Source organism: Amblyomma americanum, chromosome 6 (assembly GCF_052857255.1).
Source record: "Amblyomma americanum isolate KBUSLIRL-KWMA chromosome 6, ASM5285725v1, whole genome shotgun sequence".
Taxonomy (NCBI): Eukaryota; Metazoa; Arthropoda; class Arachnida; order Ixodida; family Ixodidae; genus Amblyomma; species Amblyomma americanum.
Genome location: NC_135502.1, coordinates 2,516,418 through 2,537,245, shown reverse-complemented (window position 1 = coordinate 2,537,245; position 20,828 = coordinate 2,516,418). Strand labels below are relative to the sequence as shown.

General features: G+C 46.0%; 1 protein-coding gene across 1 annotated transcript; it reads right to left on the bottom strand.

Moving 5' to 3' along the window:
- Window positions 1–254: 254 nt before the first annotated feature.
- Window positions 255–20,614, bottom strand: LOC144094519 (uncharacterized). The gene is made up of 2 exons (XM_077628436.1): window positions 20,385–20,614; window positions 255–759 (listed from the first exon to the last, which is right to left on the bottom strand). Exons 1-2 carry the CDS (start codon window positions 20,457–20,459, stop codon window positions 289–291), a joined length of 546 nt encoding a protein of 181 aa, XP_077484562.1. The 5' UTR covers window positions 20,460–20,614; the 3' UTR covers window positions 255–288.
- Window positions 20,615–20,828: the final 214 nt, after the last annotated feature.

Sequence of the window (20,828 nt, the reverse complement as noted above, 5' to 3'; positions counted from 1 at the left end):
CCACATTAGGCTTATTAGAAGTATGCGTCAGAAAGGCCATGCTATATAATAGCTCTCGATTCATACCGTAATCCCCGCAGGAGCAGTTTCCGTGGCTAACAAACTGTCTGGCCTATAGGGATCCTAGCAGCGTTTCCTGACAGAACGCCTCCATGAATAATGCGGGTAATGGCACAAAACGACTAAGGTCTGAAGCCTCTCCACGCAAGTCAACATGGTGGCGCCGGAGCCGTGTTTTTTTTTTTTTTGGGGGGGGGGGGGGGGGAATGTTCTGCAGCCTTGTCAAAATTAGGGCGCTATCGCACGTCCCTGGGTATCACGAAACGTTTGGGAAGTCTTTCGCTTGATGTCAATGGAATTGTCCTGCTCCGAAGGCTGCCCAAACGGCAAAGCCGGGCCGGGGCCGGCCAGCGGGTTTCCTGGGCGCCTGCGACGGTTGAACAGGATGCCTCCGCCATTTCCGAACAGGTTAAGCAGGAGTCCGGGCCTCCTGCGATGCGCCGCGTCCAGCTGCAGGTTAAGGATGGCAGGCACGTTGAGGCCGAGCCCTGTGCCTGCGGGCCCCGTCAGGAGCCGCATGTTGAAAAAGTAAGGGATGTTTATCCCCAGGTTGAACGGGCGCAGAGGGCGTCCGAAGGTCTTCGGTTTCTTTGGGGACGCCGTCACACCACCTTCCGCTGCCGGTGCGATGGACGGCGCCTTGTCATCGATAGGTTGGGCGGCCGTGGTTGGTTTTGCCGGTGCTCCATCTCCTGACACCTGCGACAGTATCGGCGCAACGACACAAATTTAAGGATTATTCGCAGGAAGCGGCTACAATGCGTAGGCAGTCTAGATGCAATTCCGCGAAAGAAGGAACAGAAATATTCAACTCAAGATTGGAACACCGCCAACACCGGCTCGGTTTTGGCTCTCTTTCCCATAGAAACTTTAGCTTTATCGCCTTCAGCGTCACTGTGTTCTGTTTGCCGGAGAAAGAGAGGACATTCTACGTGCACACAATCCACCTGCTAGTGACAAAATCAGAAGATGAGTAGTGTCCGTCCTCATAGAAGGGAATTTTGAACGTGGATTGATGTTACCACTAATTCGCGTTATTCATTTACCCCGAGAGACCTTTCGGCCATTATAAACGGGTAATAATAGAAAGTTGTCATAATCCTGTGTTTGAAGGAAGGCAGTCTGGTCAGGTATCACCATGTTATAACTGATCTTTTGATTTCGACAACGCGCTGTGACAGGGAACAAAGAATTACGGATAACTGCTGCGTACTAACAATTTAAAATTCTTCGGAAAAGACACGGGTAATGCAGTATCAGATATCTACAACCAGGAGCGCATGCGCTTTCCCAAGAAGTGCATGCGCTCCTGGTTGTTGACTGAGAGTATATTACCCAGGTGTTGTCCAATAAACTTTCAATTCTTAGTACGCAGCATTTCTCCTTGCAGCCGCCGCGGTGGCTGAGTGGTTAAGACGCTCGGCTGCTGACCCGATAGACGCGTGTTCGATCCCGGCCGCGGCGGTTGATTTTTGATAAAGGCAAACTTCTAGAGTCCCGTGTACTGTGCGATGTCAGTGCACGTTAAAGAACCCCAGGTGGTCGAAATTTCCCGAGTCCTTGACTACGGCATCTCTCATAGGCAGAGTCGCTTTGGGACGTTAAACTCACATAAACCATAAACCAATCCTTCCTTCTTCGTCCCCTGTCACAGCACCGTTTTGATAGTTAAAAAGTGTGCCAATTAGCCCAACTTTGAATAAAAAGGTAGCGCAGAAAGGACAACCGCAGAAGTAAGACACCACAAACACGAACGCTACTAACAGCTGACTTTATTTTCCGGAACAGTTAGCAATATATAGGCGTACACATCGCATGCGCACATTATACTAGGGAGCCGCCGGCCCTCTTTACAGAAAAAAGAAAGAACAAAACGAGTTTTCGTATCTATAATCGCAGAAATAATAGGTAACAAGTGTTCAAGCTGCAAAAAAAAGCGTCAAGAACCAACAGACATCGAACAAAAACTTCATAAAAAAACACGCATGCACGAAAGAGGCGGTGTTCCTACAAAGAAGTCTCCAGAAAAGTGCACTCAAAGGAGTACAAACTTATTGACGCGTAGCTAATACTATGACTCGCTTTTTTGTGGATGTGGAAAGCCTCCAGCAAAACTGTGGCTTTTCTGTTTGCACTTCTGCCCGGAATCTTTGCTTCTTTAAAGCGGGCTCGCAATTGCACGTCAGAACATGCGAAACTAAATTCGCGAGCCTATCTTGTTGTGTTACGTTTAGAGCATGCTCCCTTGAACAGACATTAATACAGCGCCCCGTCTGGCCTATATAGAATTTTTTGCAGGATAGCGGAATGATGTAAACCACTCTCAAGGCACATCTGACAAATGCTTCTTCATGTTGCTTCTTGAAATACCTCCCCGCAGACACGGGGGCACGGTTTACCCAACTTGGCGCCGAGGAAACCAGCGGCGCATTGTGGCTGCTGGTCACTCTTCTGACGTTATGGGAAACCTAATTAACATAAGGCATCACCTCGGGTATGGTCCTCGCGCGTTCAGTTGCAGCCATCGTTCGTCGGGGTAAAACTCTCCATTTTACTGCAGAATAAACCTTCGGTTACTGACCATGCAAAAAACGTTAGCTGGCGTTCCGAAAGCCTTACGGGATCCTTGTTCATGGCAACCGTATATTTTCCGAAATGTCAACTAACGTATTGATGTGATCAGCGAACCAAGATTCATTCTAATAGGGAAAGGTTGTATACAGTTGAAAGAGCATATACTATCGCGATAAAAAGTTTACGGGACGCGTCTTTCAGTAGAAAAAAAATGTATTGTACTTTTGCCGCGCGCAGAAATCGCTGTAAAGACGGCTGACGAAGCAGCACGGAGGCGAATCCGACCACCTCTTTTTTAGCAATTTAATGGTATCGCTGAAAGCTGAACGGCGTATAAAAGGCTTTTCAGACCTTAAAAAATTCACTATTTGTCAACGTATACACTGGGTAACAAGAACGGGACTGCTAAATATGCTGAACGGGACTGCGTCCCCTGCTTCCTGCCATGACCAGCTTCGACGCTCCATTTCGAGGGACCTTTCCTTCATTTCGAGAAATTCAGGGCCCCTTGCTTGGCGCCGCTGCCAGAGCACAGACGCCCGTCAGGGCGAACCTACTTGTCCCAGAGAACCAGCAGTCATGCAGATAAACATCGTGTGGCGACGCAAACAGGACTGCTTGTCGCGCGTGCAACACGCACCGCGCCGACACGCGGCGGCCGGAGTGCCACAACTGCATCGCAGTGATGGCGTACCGCAGCTGCTTGTGGGGTTTATGGTTTATAGGGATTCAACGTCCCAAAGCGACTCAGGCTATGAGGGACGCCGTAGTGAAGGAGTCCAGATATTTCGACCACCTGGGGTTCTTTCTCGTGACATGGCACAGTACACGGGCCTCTAGCACTTCGCCTCCATCGATATTCGACCGTCGCGGCCCGGGATCGAACCCGCGTCTTTCGGGTCAGCGGCCGAGCGCCATAATCACTGAGCCACCGCCGCGGCGCACAACTGCTCGTGAAATCGGTCTATTGCACTGGCTAGGCGGGCGACTATCGGCGGTAGAACACGACAAGGTGGTTAAGCAAGCGGTAAAAAAATATGGTAAAAGAATATAAAGAACATTAACATGGTGTCGGCACATGTAGCAGTGCAGAGGAGTATTCTGATCTAATCGCGCTTCCTTTCTCTATCACCACTTAGCGGCTATGAATTTTTTCCAGAAATTAGAAATAAGGGCTGCAATGTTGCCAAGACCAATAAGAACGGCACACTCTTTTTTTTTCAGCAAGCAATTCCTTTATGCATAGATATGCAGTAAGAAAGTAATAAGAGCCGTTTTGAAAAATCCAGCTTTTAAATTTTCGCCACATGTACTGGCGTTCTAGGCATGAACAGAAACGCGCAACATTTTTCGTTTGGTCGTTCCTTATCAAACTGACAGGTAAGCAGGATGTGGTGGCTGAACCGCGACATATTTTAAAACTGAAACATAATGAAGCACACTTTTCTTTTTCGTTTTATACAGCCGTTCGCCACACTGAGTGTTGACTGGAACAACTGTTGTCTACCTCATTACGAGGCCCTCATTACGAGTCTACCTCATTACGAACAAACCCTCGCGGAAAAAAAACACACAAAAGGACGCTTTTCTTTTCCAAAAATTTTCTTTTTTTCCGAGCCTTCGCACCGCTACTCGCTATTCGGTCGCGTGGAAATTTTACCAGTGAAAAGAGCATGCACGTTCTCTCAAACCGTGATGTATTTCAGGAGACTGGATTACGTTACTGCGCCGAGATAAATCTTTTTCCGCACACTCGCGTCCGCTAAACTTTTCAGCCCGATAGCTCATGAGAAAAAGTTTGCATACGGGACGAAATTATACGATACAATCAGTTTGCGGTAGAAAGTGTAAAAAGGAAAAACATTTTAGAAACCATAAATTACAAACGATTACAAAATAATATTGAACAATATTAGAAAATGATAACAATTTCAAAGTGAAAACAAAAATTCGTGCACTCATTCCCGACCACAGAATGCATACAACCGTGTGCCTCACGCGAGAGACAGGAAGAAACAAAAGAAAGAAAAAATGGGGGTTCACGCTGTTAACGATACGCCCATTTTAGAATTCCGATCTGTGTTGTTATCAGGCTCGGCTGCATACAAACTTCGTCCTCTCGTCCTTTTGGAGGGGAGGCTCTTCGGATGTGCCTTGACTCCCCAAATTTGTGGCTACCAATGCGCTGTACCTTTAAGCCCGAATTCCCCCCTCTCTATCTCGACTTTACTTTCTAAGGGCCCTGTCACACTAGCCTGGACACGCCGCCGACGCCGACCCGACAAAGACACCAAAGATCGGCCAACCCTGTCGGCCGACCTTGTCTGTGGCCAGACCAAGCTGTCACACTAGGCCGACAACGACACCAACTCGTCCCACGACCAGATGTCTTCGTAGTGTGACATGCTTTGACGCCCGCGACGCCGACAAAACCGGTCTGCCGACCGTGTCGTCGCGAGATCGGTCGCTGAGCAAAAACATTCACGAGACACGAACACGATTTCGCCTATAGGTACTGTTTGTTTATGTTCATAACAAGCTCTGGGATAGATGAATGTCCAAAAAGGTATCATTACTGAGGATCGTTGGCCAATTGCCAAGGTGCTGGTTGAAGTGATAACTACGATACAAGCAAATTTCATCCTATAGCCGCCTGCTGCTGCTGCTGCTGCTTCGTGCGGCTCGCCTGACGTCTGCTAGATCTGCTGCTGAAGCCGTCGCGGAAAATCGAGCATAACTTTATTTTATTATCGGACAGGTTGGTGTGACTAGAGGAGTTCCATTATTACTGCGCTGGCTAGTTCCAAAGCTCCTGAGCTGCGGCATCGATGCGAAACCAGCTAGGCTTTAGCGACGAGTACGGCAGCCGGGAAGAAGCGCAGTTCGTCGCCCTGGCGCTCCCGCAGGCGTCGTCGTTGCCGAAAGCGCGGCTGTTGCGCAGGCATGGTGTCGTTGCTCGAATATAGCATGCGGCCTTTCTGATAGCACGGCTGTTTCGTTTTTTTTTTTTTCTTGTGCGAACGTGAAGTAAACCGAGCCTGCTCGCCGGCAGGCCAGCATGGGTCCCGTCCGCCGCCGTTATAAAAAATCAGCTTAAGATTGTTTTTGACGTAAGCAATAAACGCGGAGACTGAAAAAATGTGACAAATGTATCATTTCTGAGGACCGTTGATCAACACCGAGTTGCTGGTAAAAGCAACAACTTTGATAAGAGCAAAATTTCTCGCCAGAATCGCCCGCAAGCTGCCGCTGGCCCGCCGTTGTGGTCCGGCTCGCCTGTCGCCCGCAGCGGTCCGCTAGCTCCGCAGCCGAAGGTGTCGCGGAAATTGACCATAATTTTAGTTCATGGTGCGATTATACTGTTAACAGCCAAGCGATATTAAGAGATATAGCGCAGGCTACTTGCGAAGCGGCGTCCGCTGCGCCAGGCAGCAGCACAGTTCGTCGCCTGGCGGGACCGCGGGCGGTGCCGTTGCCGAAAGCTCGCTACTAGCGCAAGCATGCTTTTGTCGCTGCTCGTGTATAGCAAGGCGGTCTTTCTGATAATATGGCTATTTTGTCTCTTCTGGTGCGAACTTCAACACGCAGTAATCAGACCGCTGCGGGTGGCAAAGCGTACACTTTGAGCTCGAGTGCTTGAGTCTAGCGGCGCAACAGATGCTTGCTGCTCCGTGAGTCCCTGCTTGCCAGTGGGGGCTGCGATGCGCAAGCAGCGACCGGTGCATCGCGCCGGCCGAGTTTTCGCACATGGGTCGCCGGCTTTACTTCTGTCGCGAGTGCAACACTGCGGAGTGCTTCTTATCAGCGCCTCTGAAGGACGAAAATAACTCGTTCCTCCATGGGTATGGCAGTAGCTTCGCATTCCAGAGGTTCCTAGTTCGAATCCGCGTGGCCGGATGTTTTTTCTTTTTATTATTTTAGCCTTAAATAATCTCTCCCGTCCTGTTTACCCGCGAGCGACTGGATTTTTTTTTTTTCGAGCCATGCCTTTCTGACCCAAAAAATTAGTGCCGCTCAGTACTGGGCTGCCCTCAGCCTAGGTTCATAATCACGATTGTTAAAGAGTGCTTTACTATGGTGGGATTTATTTAAAAGAGTTAAAAATGAAGCGTCCCGGCCCATGAATTTCGCATAGCAGGAAATGACAAAAGAGTGAGAACGAGAAAGGGCCAAGTCGGCGGGAGGTCTCGCACGCTGACTCGCTAGTGTGACATGGGAGTTGGCGGACCATCGGCCAACTGCCGTCTTGTGGGAGACATGGCGCCGACGCCGACAGTCGGCCGACTGTTTTCGTCGGCGCAGTGTGACATAGAGCCAGACATCACGACGACATGGTTTTGGCAGACCGAGTCGGCCGACTGTTGGCCTAGTGTGACAGGCCCTGTACAGCCTTACCGCAGAATCTATGAATGACATTTGCACCGTCCTCAAACCATTTTCCGTCGGCAGCCAACCTCCTCCTTTTGTGCCCACTGGCCTCGTTTTCGTAACCCTCAGGTTGTGTTTGTGCAAAGAATACTTGAACCTTTAAACGTGCAAAAAGAGGGTCCTTTGTCTACTTTGTTTTCGACGACATTTTCCCCCAAAATGCAAAACATTTACCACCCCGTATTCTAAATGGACGCCTCGCAATGCTAAGGAAAGGCAGGTGTGGGAATATTCTGCCCGCATTTAGACTGGTCCTTATCACTGCGCCCCCCCCCCCCCCCCCCCCATTTTTCAAGCAGAGTTTCTGGCAGTATTGCTCGCTCTACGCAAGCTAGACCCCTCTCTTACCGCAGTGGCACTCATTACTGATTCTTTATCTTTGTGTTCGCCCCTCGATTCGCATGTTGACTCTCACACTTTAACCACGTTCTTATCCCTGCTTCCTTCGAATTAGAGCCTTGTGCAATTAATATGGGCACCCGGTTACAGCAGTGTGACAGTAAATGAGATCTGTGATAACCTCGCAATGGCATTCCTAAATGGCCCTGTGTTGTCTATCCTCCAACGCGTATCACAGCATCTAAGTTTCGGCAACGGGCGTTATTAAGCGCGCAGGACACAGCACTTTTAACATAGGCGGATTATCAACATCTGAGATATTCCTGCAGCAGGAAAGTTCGCTGATCTCAGCAGCCTGAAGTATCGCTGACGAGGTTGCGCTCCCGTATCTCTCCTCTGAATTCGTATCTGTACAGGTCTGGTTTGGCGCTATCTCCCATCTGTGCATTTTGCCGTGAGCCTGAATCTATCGATCATTCATGGCTTCATTGTCGTCGCTTCACCCCTTTGACAACAAGGTTCTTGGAGAAGCCCTTGCAGAGTCTTGGGTTTAGTTTGAGCATCCCGCTCTTGCTATCATTTGGCGCCACCACGCTTGGGTTCAGCCGCAGATCTGTTTGTACCGCTGTTGAAAATGGCTTGCTGGAACCTCGTCGACTCCCCTGCTAAATTTTACAATATTTTCATGTCTTTGCATTATTACGTTTTGACTTCAATTATTCCTTCTCTCTCTCTCTGCTTTTCATCCAAACTCTTTTTCCTTTTTAATACATGCCCTACTTGAGGTAGAACCCACCGATGTTGCTTTTCTTTTGCATTTATTATGTACGGGTGTATAGCAACCGATTCTTGGCCGGTCCTCCAGTGTGGGTATGTGCCATCGTTTGTAAGGCTAACAACAAAAGCAACATGATACGCCGAAAGCATTCACAAATGACGCGTGCTCAGCTATCGAGGCGAATTCTGCTGTCCGAGATGGCAAGCAGGAGCAGTGAATGTGTAAATGATTTTGGTGCCTGCAAATATGAAACTGGTTTTATATAAGTGGTGTCGGTATGTGGGCACGAGAGAGCAGAAAGGCTTCTCGAAGGCAAGGTGAACCATGGTAAAATTCGTGGATAAAAGACACGCGGGCGCGACGGCTTTCTTTGAAGGGCCATAAGTTAAAGGGACCGAAAATTCAACTTTAAGGACCGATTTTTTTTTTTTGCACAAAGAGAGCTTCCTCCTGTCCAAGGTGCTGGGTTCCGCAACGGCTTTGTTGTAAATACAGTAGGAAATTTTACCAAGAAGTTTTAAATCAGTGCATGCGCCCACTTTTGCGTATTCCTGTGCTGAAAACTATGGGCAGCGAGCGTGACAGCGATTGCACGTCAGCAAAGGTGCTGTACCAAAGACTAATATAAATCACGCCCGCCAGGCAGTAAAAAAGATATTTTGAGCATAGAGTGGCGTCCACTTTAGTTTCAGCACCCAAACCTGTTACGGCGCAGTGATGTACGCCTTGTTGAAAGTTTTAGTCACAGGTTTTCTTATACAATTCACCAGAGGGAAAGCTAGCGGCCCTCCACTTCATCCATCATGGGCGCCGGATAGCGGCTTCGGATTGATGGCTTGTTGATAGTGCTACGGAATGGATTTTTTGGTTGTTCAGGTTTGTTTTCGCTGATGTTTTGTACGCTTTGTAGGGGTGTAGCCATCCAGCTACGCACGCCGTTCATTTGGGACCCGAAGCATCCGAAGGCGCTCGAAGCGAGCTGAGCACAGTGTCTGGTGCCTGCTAGGCCTGAAGTCCGTTTGCCCTATCGCTTGGAGCAATTACGCGGGAAGGTGGCTTTAACCAGCAGGATCCCGTGCTGCTTGTGCATTCAAAGGTCAAAGAAGAGAACAAAGTTATTTGGAATTGAGATTTCAACACTCGACTGCTGTGCACACTATGCACAGCTCTCGTAGCAGTCTCGGAGATACTTTTAAAAGCGTAAAGTACTTCGACAATACTTCAATACTCCGACAGGCGCAACTCCTGTTAACCGTATACTCACCGAGGATTGCGTTCGCTTCTTTTCGAAGACTGGCGGTGGCCGCGCATTGCGTGCAGGAACGACTTCCACTTCATGAATTAATTCACGCAAATGCCCGCATGTTGCACTCGTCAGCATCGGCACGGCCGTCACTTACTAGTGGTAGGAGAAGTTTGCGCTTCCTTATTCATGTTTTTCGTGGCAAAATCTGTAAGCGCAGCTCCAGGACATGGTGACAGCCGGCACATTACACATGCAAACCAGTTCCTCATAGAAAAGCATTGGTTCGGGCCAGCTTTACATGGCACGAACCTAAACCTATGCACGAATATGGGGCCCGAACCCGCAATAGCAGACGACACCAATGAAAAGTTCCTGCTTTTCAGAATGCCAAAACGGAAGCTTCTATAGTGTAATATTTTAAGCGTTAACAACTTTTTGAAAGAATGTTTGCTCAGAAAAGTGTGTCTGCTCAATGCAAAAAAAAAAAATTATTTCCATGGTTAGCTACATTCGGCGGCATGAAAAGAAAGCCCTCTCACCACAGGCATATTCGGTGCACGTTTACACCTATCTGCTTTTCGTCTTATTTACTGAAAATTACAGTGTAAATTATAATAAAACAAGACTAGCACTCCTGAAACAAAAAAAAAGACACTGCGCACTTAAAACAAATAAGCGATATTTTACCGAGGTGTCGTCACGTTGTGGGGTACACTGATAATGACAGGTTTCACCACAAGATGGCATTTTATGCGATTTTCAATGCCAAATCAAAATTATAAATCCTCGTTACTTTGACACTCCACTGCTCAGTTCTTACCATATGAGGCATCATCTTTTAATTTCCGCGATAATGCTCTCATGATACGTTTTGGTGAGTGGTCCGTCCCTTTAAACCGTTGATTTAAGCCGGTTAGATAAATTGGGTGATGGGAAATAAATCTGGCTGCCTTGCTCTGAACTGCTTTAACGACGTCTCCTTGATGCTCATTACAGATGACAGATCTGTACTCAAGCTGAGACCTAAGAAGTGCAGAACAGGCGACAAGTTTAGTTTCTTGCTTAGCTTGGTAGAGGGTACGTTTCAGTAAACCTGAGGAAGTTTACGCGTGGCATTATGCTAAAGAAAATGAGCCACAATTGGACTCTAGTTTCTTTTTGTGGTTGTTACCTGACCTCCAGTTCCGTATTGATTTCTCTAAGCTATTTTAAAACAAGTGGGGGCTCTTGCCAGCCCTTGTGATCTAGCGACTCAAGTACCCCGAACGGTGGCAGTTCAATCGATGCGATGCCACAGCTTCTGAACGGCTGAGAATTGGCCGGGAGCTTGCGGGCCCCTGTAATCCAGTCCATGGCAAGCCTCGTAGATCAGAGGCTCTTGTGTGCGATGTTCTAGGGACCGTCCTAGGGACCATCTCTAATATAACGAAAGGCCCACTGAGGCCTGAAACTTGTGCGGATTTGATGACTTGGAAACTTAACGTTCACTCCCTGTCGTAAGCAAGCATTCGAGCGAAGGGCGGACAGAGACTTCAAAAAGCAGCGCGCTCTTGCGCTTCCCGTGTAACTCCAGCCTAGTTGGGGCCCGTGGTCTGTGGACACTTTCCCCATGTGGTGCGGCACGGGAAACGGAGAGGGCGAAAGCTGTCTCAGTTGGCTAAGCGTGGGAGGTCAAACGCCCTCTGTGGACAGTGAGGCTAACCACTGGCCCTAGTGCGTATTCATGTGTGCAGAATGCAGCTCAAAAGTAATGGAGTCGCCTACGGCAAGATGCTGATCAGCCCTCGGTGGTGGAATATAGAATTGCTGAGCCCTCCACATTATAGTAGAGATCCCGAAACAATTTCGACTGCCTGCAGCTCTTTGGCGTGCAGTGACATCGAACAGTGCACGGGCGTCTTTGTTTCGGCGGTCAAACCCGCGTCCTCAGGCTCAGCAGTAGAGCGCCATAAGCACTTAGCCACCGCGGCGCGCTTGACAACTTGCGCTAATGCGATTAATATTAGAGCTTTTCTGTGGACGACGCAAGGGTTCATCACGGCAGGGTCCGCGTAAGAAAAAAAATCTTAATCATGCAGAAATTTTGAGACAGCATTCCGCCCACGCCGCAAAGCTATATGGCCGCCTTCTAATCTCGGATTTTGGAAATTTGGCAAAAGACGGGAGGAAGTGGGAAAAACGTACTAAAAATGGCTACGAATGCTGAATCTTTTCACGGCCCGTAAAACGTTCTGCAACCGCAACGCGTCGAAGGAGCGACACCGAAACGAGCAAGCATAACATGCGTCGCCAGCTACAGCTCCAATAAATATTGACATCAAAATCCCTCTCTTTTTGATTTTCGCAAGTGTATAACTCGAAGGATGACTTTTAAAGATGATGCTCACCGAGCTTCTGCGAAACATTCGAGCCTGTGCGCCGACCGCTACTGATTTTTGCGTATCATACTCTGAGCATTCAAGCGTGTTATGCTGCCTGGTAAAGGTATATGCCGCAATTCGTCTGCAGAGTGAGAGCAGTGGGTTTGAACTTGTTCGTAGCGGACTTCCACTGCTCATCTGTCATTTATGGTCCTTAATGGATACCTACAGCGTTTGCGTTTGACGAAAGATCTGATTAAGAAGCGCCAAAACATGAAGGCATCTAACAATACCGATAGAATAGAACTAACGGAGCTATCAAAGTTAATAAATAAGCGCAAGGTAGCCGACATAAGGAAGTTTAATATGGAGAGAATCGAGCATGCTCTAAAGAACGGAGGTAGCCTAAAAACAGTGAAGAGGAAACTAGGCATAGGTAAAAACCAGATGTATGCATTAAGAGACAAGCAGGGCAATGTCATTAGCAATATGGATAACATAGTTAACGTAGCCGAAGAGTTCTACACAGACCTGTACAGTAGCCAATGTAATCAGAACGCTAATGAGAAAGACAGCAGTGCACAGCAACGCGTCATCCCGCCAGTAACGAAAGATGAAGTAAAGAAAGCCTTAGAAGCAATGAAAAGGGGAAAAGCAGCTGGGGAGGATCAGGTAACAGCCGATCTGTTGAAGGATGGAGGGGACATCGTGCTAGAAAAACTAGCCACCCTGTATACGCAATGCCTTATGACCTCGACTGTACCAGAAGCTTGGAAGAATGCAAACATTATCTTAATTCATAAGAAGGGAGACGCCAAGGACTTGAAAAATTACAGGCCGATCAGCTTACTATCCGTTGCCTACAAAGTATTTACTAAGGTAATCGCTAATAGAGTCAGGGCAACGTTAGACTTTAATCAATCAAATGATCAGGCAGGCTTTCGTAAAGGATATTCCACAATAGATCATATTCACACGATCAATCAGGTGATAGAGAAATGCGCAGAATATAACCAACCTCTATATATATATAGCTTTCATTGATTACGAGAAAGCATTCGACTCAGTGGAAACCTCAGCAGTCATACAGGCATTGCGTAATCAGTGGATAGAAGAGCCTTAGGTCAAAATACTGGAAGATATATATAGCAACTGCACAGCTACTACAGTCCTCCATAAAGTCAGCAATAAAATTCCAATAAGGAAGGGCGTCAGGCAAGGAGACACGATCTCGCCAATGCTGTTCACCGCATGTTTGCAGGAGGTATTTCGAGGCCTGAATTGGGTACAGTTGGGAATAAGAATAAATGGAGAATACCTAAATAATCTGAGATTTGCTGATGACATTGCCTTGCTGAGTCACTCAGGAGGTGAACTGCAAATCATGATCAACGAGTTAGACAGGCAGAGCAGATCGATGGGTCTAAAAATTAACATGCAGAAAACCAAGGTAATGTTCAACAGCCTAGCAAGGGAACAACAGTTCACAATTGGCAGCGAGAGCCTAGAAATTGTGCCGGAATACGTCTACTTAGGGCAGGTAGTGACAGCTGATCCGGATCATGAGAGGGAGATATTTAGAAGGATAAGAATGGGGTGGAGCGCATATGGCAAATTCTCCAGATCATGAGTGGCAGTTTACCAATTTCCCTCAAGAGGAAAGTGTACAACAGCATAATCTTACCGGTACTCACCTACGGGGCAGAAACGTGGAGGCTAACGAAAAGAGTTCAGCTTAAGTTAAGGACAACGCAGCGAGCCATGGAAAGAAAAATGATAGGTGTAACGTTAAGAGATCGGAAGCGGGCAGAGTGGGTGAGGGAACAAACACGGGTTAATGACATCCTAGTCGAAATCAAGAGAAAGAAATGGGCTTGGGCAGGGCATGTAATGCGAAGGCAAGATAACCGCTGGTCTTTAAGGGTAACGCAGTGGGTTCCAAGAGAAAGTAAGCGTAGCAGGGGGCGGCAGAAGGTTAGATGGGCGGATGAGATTAAAAAGTTTGCAGGCAAAGGGTGGATGCAGCTGGCAAAGGATAGGGTTAATTGGAGAGACATGGGAGAGGCCTTTGCCCTGCAGTGGGTGTAGTAGGGCTGATGATGATGATGATGATGATGACAGCGTTTGCGGCAGTCATTCGAAGTAGTACAAGTGTCCATTTCTAGCCTTCTCTGTGCCATGGCTCGGCAGCAACGCCTGCGTGGTGTTACTTCGCCGTGTTCATCGCTCAAGGAGCTATTATTCGTCCCTCAATTGTGCCATATAACTAGCTATCGGGAAAAAACTGTTTCAATGATGCTCGCTTGCAATGGTCAGAAAAGTGCTACTCGGCAAATCTTTAGATGCTTAAGCTCTAAGCTCGCTCCACGTTCATTATCAGTACAAGTTAATCTTGCCTGACCCCATCACAGACGCATTTTTCGCTACATGCACGTCACCCCGGAAAAATGAGCAACATGGAATAATCATACTGTCTACTGAGCATTACCTCTTGCGTGGCACGCACTCCTTAGCAATGTCGGTGCGCTGTTCGTCACGGCGGCACAATGACAAAGCGATTGTGGTGGTTAGAGCTTGGTTACGGCTTCGCTGCTTTGCCCTTCATGCCTCGCCTTACAGTTCCTTGTGAGCAATCCGTCAGGATAGATAAGCGGGCGAGTTGGTGATACATAATGCAAAAAAACAGCGCGAACAAACGGGGACTAGACGAAGAATACACAGGAACAAGCGCTGACTCTCAACTAAAGTTTAATCACAGGAAGCACACTTATAAAAGGAAACAGAAAACGAAAAAAACACAAAATCAGAACGCATGTGTTGCTATGTGATGTCCAGATATGCAACCTCACAGTCACGCAGGAGCAGGGATGGTTGGCTGACACATAATCTTGGTTTCTTTGTCATGTTATAGGCCTCGATAATTTCCCTGGTCAACTGGTCGGGGTGTTTGTACAAAATGTCAGTAAAATGCAAGGACGGAAAACATGATTGAAACTCTCGGCAATGATCAACTAGATTAGTGGAGCGATTAGATTCTAATGAATTGAGATGTTCTCCGAGTCTTGTGTTAATACAACGTCCCGTTTGCCCAATGTATATCTGACCACAGGATAGGGGGATTTTATAAACTACCCCTTTGGAGCACGGCACAAAACTTTTAGCGTGCTTAACACCACAGGACGCTACAGATTTCTTGGGGTTGCGGGACTTATTTTCTACTGCTGAACAAATTTTACTGAGCTTATTCGGGGCCGAAAAAACCACATCAACTTTATACCTATGGGCCATATTTTTAAGACCATGAGACAGGCGATGCACATAGGGAAGGACTGCGAACTTTTTCCGTTTCTGTTCTTTCTGTGAAGACGGCAGCAATGTCGGCGCTTTAAGCTTTTTAATTATTTTATTGCAACCCAAAGTGATAAGCTCAGCTGGATATCCTGCTTCCTTTAGTCTCTTAGCCTGATTATCAAAGCTTTCTTGCATAGCATGGTGACAAGATTTTGACAACGCAGATGACAAGGATGAAACAACAATTCCACATTTCACTACCTTAGAATGATGTGACTTATAGTTCAGCAGCGGTTTGTTGGCACGTGGCGCGTAATTCCAACACATGTGTCCCTTCCCCTCAGTCAAACATAAATCTAAAAATTTTATCTGGTTATCGACCGGTACCTCAGTGGTGAACTGTAAACCCCGTGCATTAGCTTTAAATGCTTCTAACACTGTAGACATGTGCTTAGCATAGTCCGTTTTTTCAATGAGGATTAAAAAATCATCGACGTATCTGAAAATTCGGTACGGCATTCCACACAAATCTTTCTGGATAGCTCTATCCACGAATGACAGAAAAATATCACTAAGCGCAGGCGCTACTTTAGACCCAATACAAACACCCGCTTTCTGGGTATAGAGTGTGCCTTCCCATTCAACAAAGGTAGATTTAACATAAAAAGACAACAGCTCAAGGAACCCAGACACAGCAATACCACAAACACTTATAAACTGTTCTTCATCATTGTCCGAAGTGATGCAATCAGAAACAGCAGTCATCATTTCCTTGTGCGGCAGGGAGTAGTATAAATCTACCACATCAATGCTGAAAGCCGAGCAAGAACCTGGGTTATGCGCCTGTAAAAACTTGACGACACACTCAGAGTTTGGTACCTTAAAAGGATCATTAATAGATAAAGCTGCCAAATGTTTCTGCAAATATCCAGAAATTTCGTGTTGCCAGGTGCTCTTTTCCGTCACAATGGCCCTAAATGGTAATCCCGTTTTATGTGTCTTAGCAGAGAAGAAAATCTTTAAACAGCTGCTTTTTGCCTTAACTACACTCCCTTTAAGTCGCTCCAGATTCAATTGTTCAAGCAGTTGCACCGCTCTGCTTTTTACCTTCTGTAACTTCGCCGAGACCGGCTGAAAGTTCTTCTCGATGGCTACTAATGCTTTATCCGAAAATAATGATTCAGGTATGACTGCAAAACACCCTTCTTTATCCGCAGTTACCAGTCGCAAGTTATTCGAGACAAGGAAGTTAATCAGTGATCCGAATCCCTTTCCATGCTTGACCGCCGTAGAGGTCCTGGCTAAAACCGCTGTACATTCCTCTACGCACCTGGGTCGAGACTCATCCGGTGCCAGGCGAGAAATCGATCGCGCCATGGTCACCTTTTCTTCCCCTCGCAGGTGTGGCTCAACACAGAATTTTGGGCCCATCTGAAGAAGGGCTTCATGCGGTTTTGGTAGTGGCGTATCACCAAGTACAATCACTTTTCCTGGTTCCTCATTGAAAAAATGGACTATGCTAAGCACATGTCTACAGTGTTAGAAGCATTTAAAGCTAATGCACGGGGTTTACAGTTCACCACTGAGGTACCGGTCGATAACCAGATACAATTTTTAGATTTATGTTTGACTGAGGGGAAGGGACACATGTGTTGGAATTACGCGCCACGTGCCAACAAACCGCTGCTGAACTATAAGTCACATCATTCTAAGGTAGTGAAATGTGGAATTGTTGTTTCATCCTTGTCATCTGCGTTGTCAAAATCTTGTCACCATGCTATGCAAGAAAGCTTTGATAATCAGGCTAAGAGACTAAAGGAAGCAGGATATCCAGCTGAGCTTATCACTTTGGGTTGCAATAAAATAATTAAAAAGCTTAAAGCGCCGACATTGCTGCCGTCTTCACAGAAAGAACAGAAACGGAAAAAGTTCGCAGTCCTTCCCTATGTGCATCGCCTGTCTCATGGTCTTAAAAATGTGGCCCATAGGTATAAAGTTGATGTGGTTTTTTCGGCCCCGAATAAGCTCAGTAAAATTTGTTCAGCAGTAGAAAATAAGTCCCGCAACCCCAAGAAATCTGTAGCGTCCTGTGGTGTTAAGCACGCTAAAAGTTTTGTGCCGTGCTCCAAAGGGGGTAGTTTATAAAATCCCCCTATCCTGTGGTCAGATATACATTGGGCAAACGGGACGTTGTATTAACACAAGACTCGGAGAACATCTCAATTCATTAGAATCTAATCGCTCCACTAATCTAGTTGATCATTGCCGAGAGTGTCAATCATGTTTTCCGTCCTTGCATTTTACTGACATTTTGTACAAACACCCCGACCAGTTGACCAGGGAAATTATCGAGGCTTATAACATGACAAAGAAACCAAGATTATGTGTCAGCCAACCATCCCTGCTCCTGCGTGACTGTGAGGTTGCATATCTGGACATCACATAGTAACACATGCGTTCTGATTTTGTGTTTTTTTCGTTTTCTGTTTCCTTTTATAAGTGTGCTTCTTGTGATTAAACTTTAGTTGAGAGTCAGCGCTTGTTCCTGTGTATTCTTCGTCTAGTCCCCGTTTGTTCGCGCTGTTTTTTTGCATAATGCGTCAGCCCTGGGCACCTCTTCTGCTCTAGGCAGGCGCTGCGCATAGGTGATGTCACCCGATTTTTTTTTTTTTTGTAGAAGCGTAACATCTGCGCCGGATGATTACTTACATATTTTTTAATCATTTCAAGTACTTAATACCTTGCAAGTTCACAAGGATTAAAATTCGCTATTTCATGGCCGAGCCCAAGAATGATACCGCCTCCAAAACTGTGAATGCAAGAATATTCAAAATCATTATCATCATCATTACCCTGATTACTCCGAACCTCGGGGCAAAAGCTTCTACTGTGCTCCCCAATTATCCCATCTCGCTCCAGCTGCTGGATTATTATTATTATTATTATTATTATTATTATTATTATTATTATTATTTAGCGAAAGATTTACTATTACTACATGTAGCGTAAGCATTTTACTCCTTGAACCATCAAATCTTGTTAGGCAAGCTGTATTTGTCAGGATTCTGTGGGCCTTTTCACCACATTCTCAAAGACTACCTCAGTAATCGTTATCAAGTGGTCGCTACCGGTTATAAGGGCGTTTTCAGTTGTAAATTGCCTCTGAATGCGGGTGTACCTCAGGGGTCAATTTTATCTCTATTGTGTTTTAATATTTTTGTGAATTATTTCCCTTTGGCTATTTCCAATTGATTAGTGTTCCAATATGCTAGCAAAGCATATATCCTACAAATTGGCCTCTGATTTGCTTCAAAATGACATTTACAATGCACTGCGCTGGTTTGCTGACAATGGAATTATTTTCAACGCCCAAAAAACACAGCTCGTCTGTTTTCGTTCTCCACTAGAGACAACTGTTATTAACATTCCAATTTACTTGCATATTTCAAACTGTGTTTCTGGTAAATGTTCACGTATTGAATATGTGGAATGTGTTAAGTACCTAGGAGTGTCTTTCGACAGTAGCTTAACCTGGCATTACCATTTATCTAATGTTTGTTGTAAATTGAGGTCAGTGGCATTGTTGTTGCTTAATATCAAAAGTTTTATGCCTTTATCTGTAAAAAAAAAACGATTGGACATTCTTTAGCGTACAGTGTGTTAAGATACGGTATTACCATCCTTGCCTTTTGCTCGGATCGTTGGGTATCTAGTATCGAGAGCATTTTGAAGAATTATCTTAAAAACGTTGCGTACAACACACCCATTTTGTCAGCTGAAAATATCTTCCGTGAACTAGGGCTCCCAAACTTCAAATCCTTATTCAATGATACTGTTGTCCTTAAGCACTATTGGTACAGTGAATTTAAACAGGAAACTACTCCGATGAGACAACTTAGAAAACATAACCGTTACATTGTTCCTCGGTCAAACACGAGGTACGGTGCGGCCAGGCGTTGCGCTTATGTTCCGGCTACTCTCAACAAACTGCCAGATGAAATCTTTACGGCTAGCTCTAGAGGCAAACTGAGAGACTTACCGAAGAATGAATACAAAAATTAGTTTTAGGATTAGTGCAATCTGTTTCGCCCTGTTAGACATTGCGCCGGTATGCTCTTTTCGGTTTGGTTTTGAACGAATTTATAATTTTAGTGTGCTCTTTTTCCTGTTTATTGTTATTTTGCTTTCTTCGTCTATATACGCATGAGTCATGCTTTTCTGTCACTATCTTTTTAGGCACGGTACTACAAGCCATCTAAAGGCTTAGACCGGCCTGTCTCTCCTGTATATGCTACTGATGGTGACAAAATAATAATAATAATAATTTATTATTATTATTATTATTATTATTATAATTATTATAATTATTATTATTATTATTATTATTATTATTATTATTATTATTATTATTATTATTATTATTATTATTATTATTATTATTATTATTATTATTATTATTATTATTATTATGTTCTCAGCCTTAATGGCACATACCCACGGCGGGGGATTTACCAGAGTACACTGCTAATACAAACGCACTCAGGGGCAAGGAATGGAGGATATGGATAATTTTGTGACCAAGGCTAGAGTTTGGATTAAAAATGGAGATAAAAAAATGGAATTGAAAAAGCAGTGAATTTAAAATATTTCCGTTTTTCACTTAACAAAAAATTGGCATGCTACGCTAGCATAACGGTAGATTAGTGAACTACACTTTTATAAAGCTTTGAATTGCATACGTATGAAAAGGGAAACACGATAGCGTTAATATTTCTTTGCCAGCCACACTTCATTTTCTTCGCGAGCAAATCCTTCTTGACAAATGTAATGGTGTACTACAGGTGACACCCGATTTTTTTTCCTTCAGCCCTATGCCAAAAAAATTTCAACGAGTTTGAGTTTGTTGAAGTCTTCGATATGCACGGTTCTGCCGTGGAATCGAGGCAGAAGGTGACATCGAAGTCACATGACTTCGCTTTCGGAACCACAGCTGAGATGCGCAACATAAGTCAACAGGCATGACCTTAGATCGCAGAGCGACAGGCGTTGTTTTCGCATCAAGTCAAAATGTTCCATATAAAACTTAAACCAACTTCAGCTCTTCCAATATTGATGCGGCCGTTACAAGTCCTACCTGAGTGAATGCAAAACGCCCCTTTCAAATTTCAAACGCTGAAGACCGGGAGACGAGAGCAAGGACACTGCATACGTGGCTAGCAAGTGCACATGGCAAGGATGGAGTTTTGAAGACGTCAACTCAAACTTCTGCAGTCTGGCGCAACAAAAGAATGGTGACCCGGCGTCTTACCTGGAGCAGGAGAATGGCCGCCGTCGCAGCGAAAAGGAGCCGCGGAGCAGAGAAGCGTGCGGCAGGCGGCTGCATACTGCCAGTGTCGCCGCAAGGAATGCCAAAGGACTGGCGCCCCGATGATGCCGCTGCGGATGGGGCGGGGTGGGTCGCGAGGGGATGGACCACGTACGGTGGTTCCGAAAAGCCACAGAAACCGGCTCTCCGGTTTCTCTCTCCCAACCTCTGACGGATGTTGTCGCCGATACAGACGTCCCGCTGCTGCTGACGTCAGCTGATCCGTCCCCTCCCCCAACCACCCCAAAACCTGTGTTGTCAGACGCCCGGTCAAAGTGCAACCGGAGAAGGATGAGGTCACATTGTTTGGGAGCTGCACGTGAACGACAGTCGGGGATACAGATGGTCCGCGTAAACTAAAGAAGGAAAGGATGCTGCGCGCTTGCA

What these genes read in the sequence shown, in the direction of transcription:
- LOC144094519 (XM_077628436.1), bottom strand. Translation starts at nt 20,459, where the DNA reads ATGCAGCCGCCTGCCGCACGCTTCTCTGCTCCGCGGCTCCTTTTCGCT. An exon ending in CGGCCATTCTCCTGCTCCAG is followed by an intron (nt 760 to 20,384) that starts GTAAGACGCCGG and finishes ATACTGTCGCAG; the next exon opens with GTGTCAGGAGATGGAGCACC.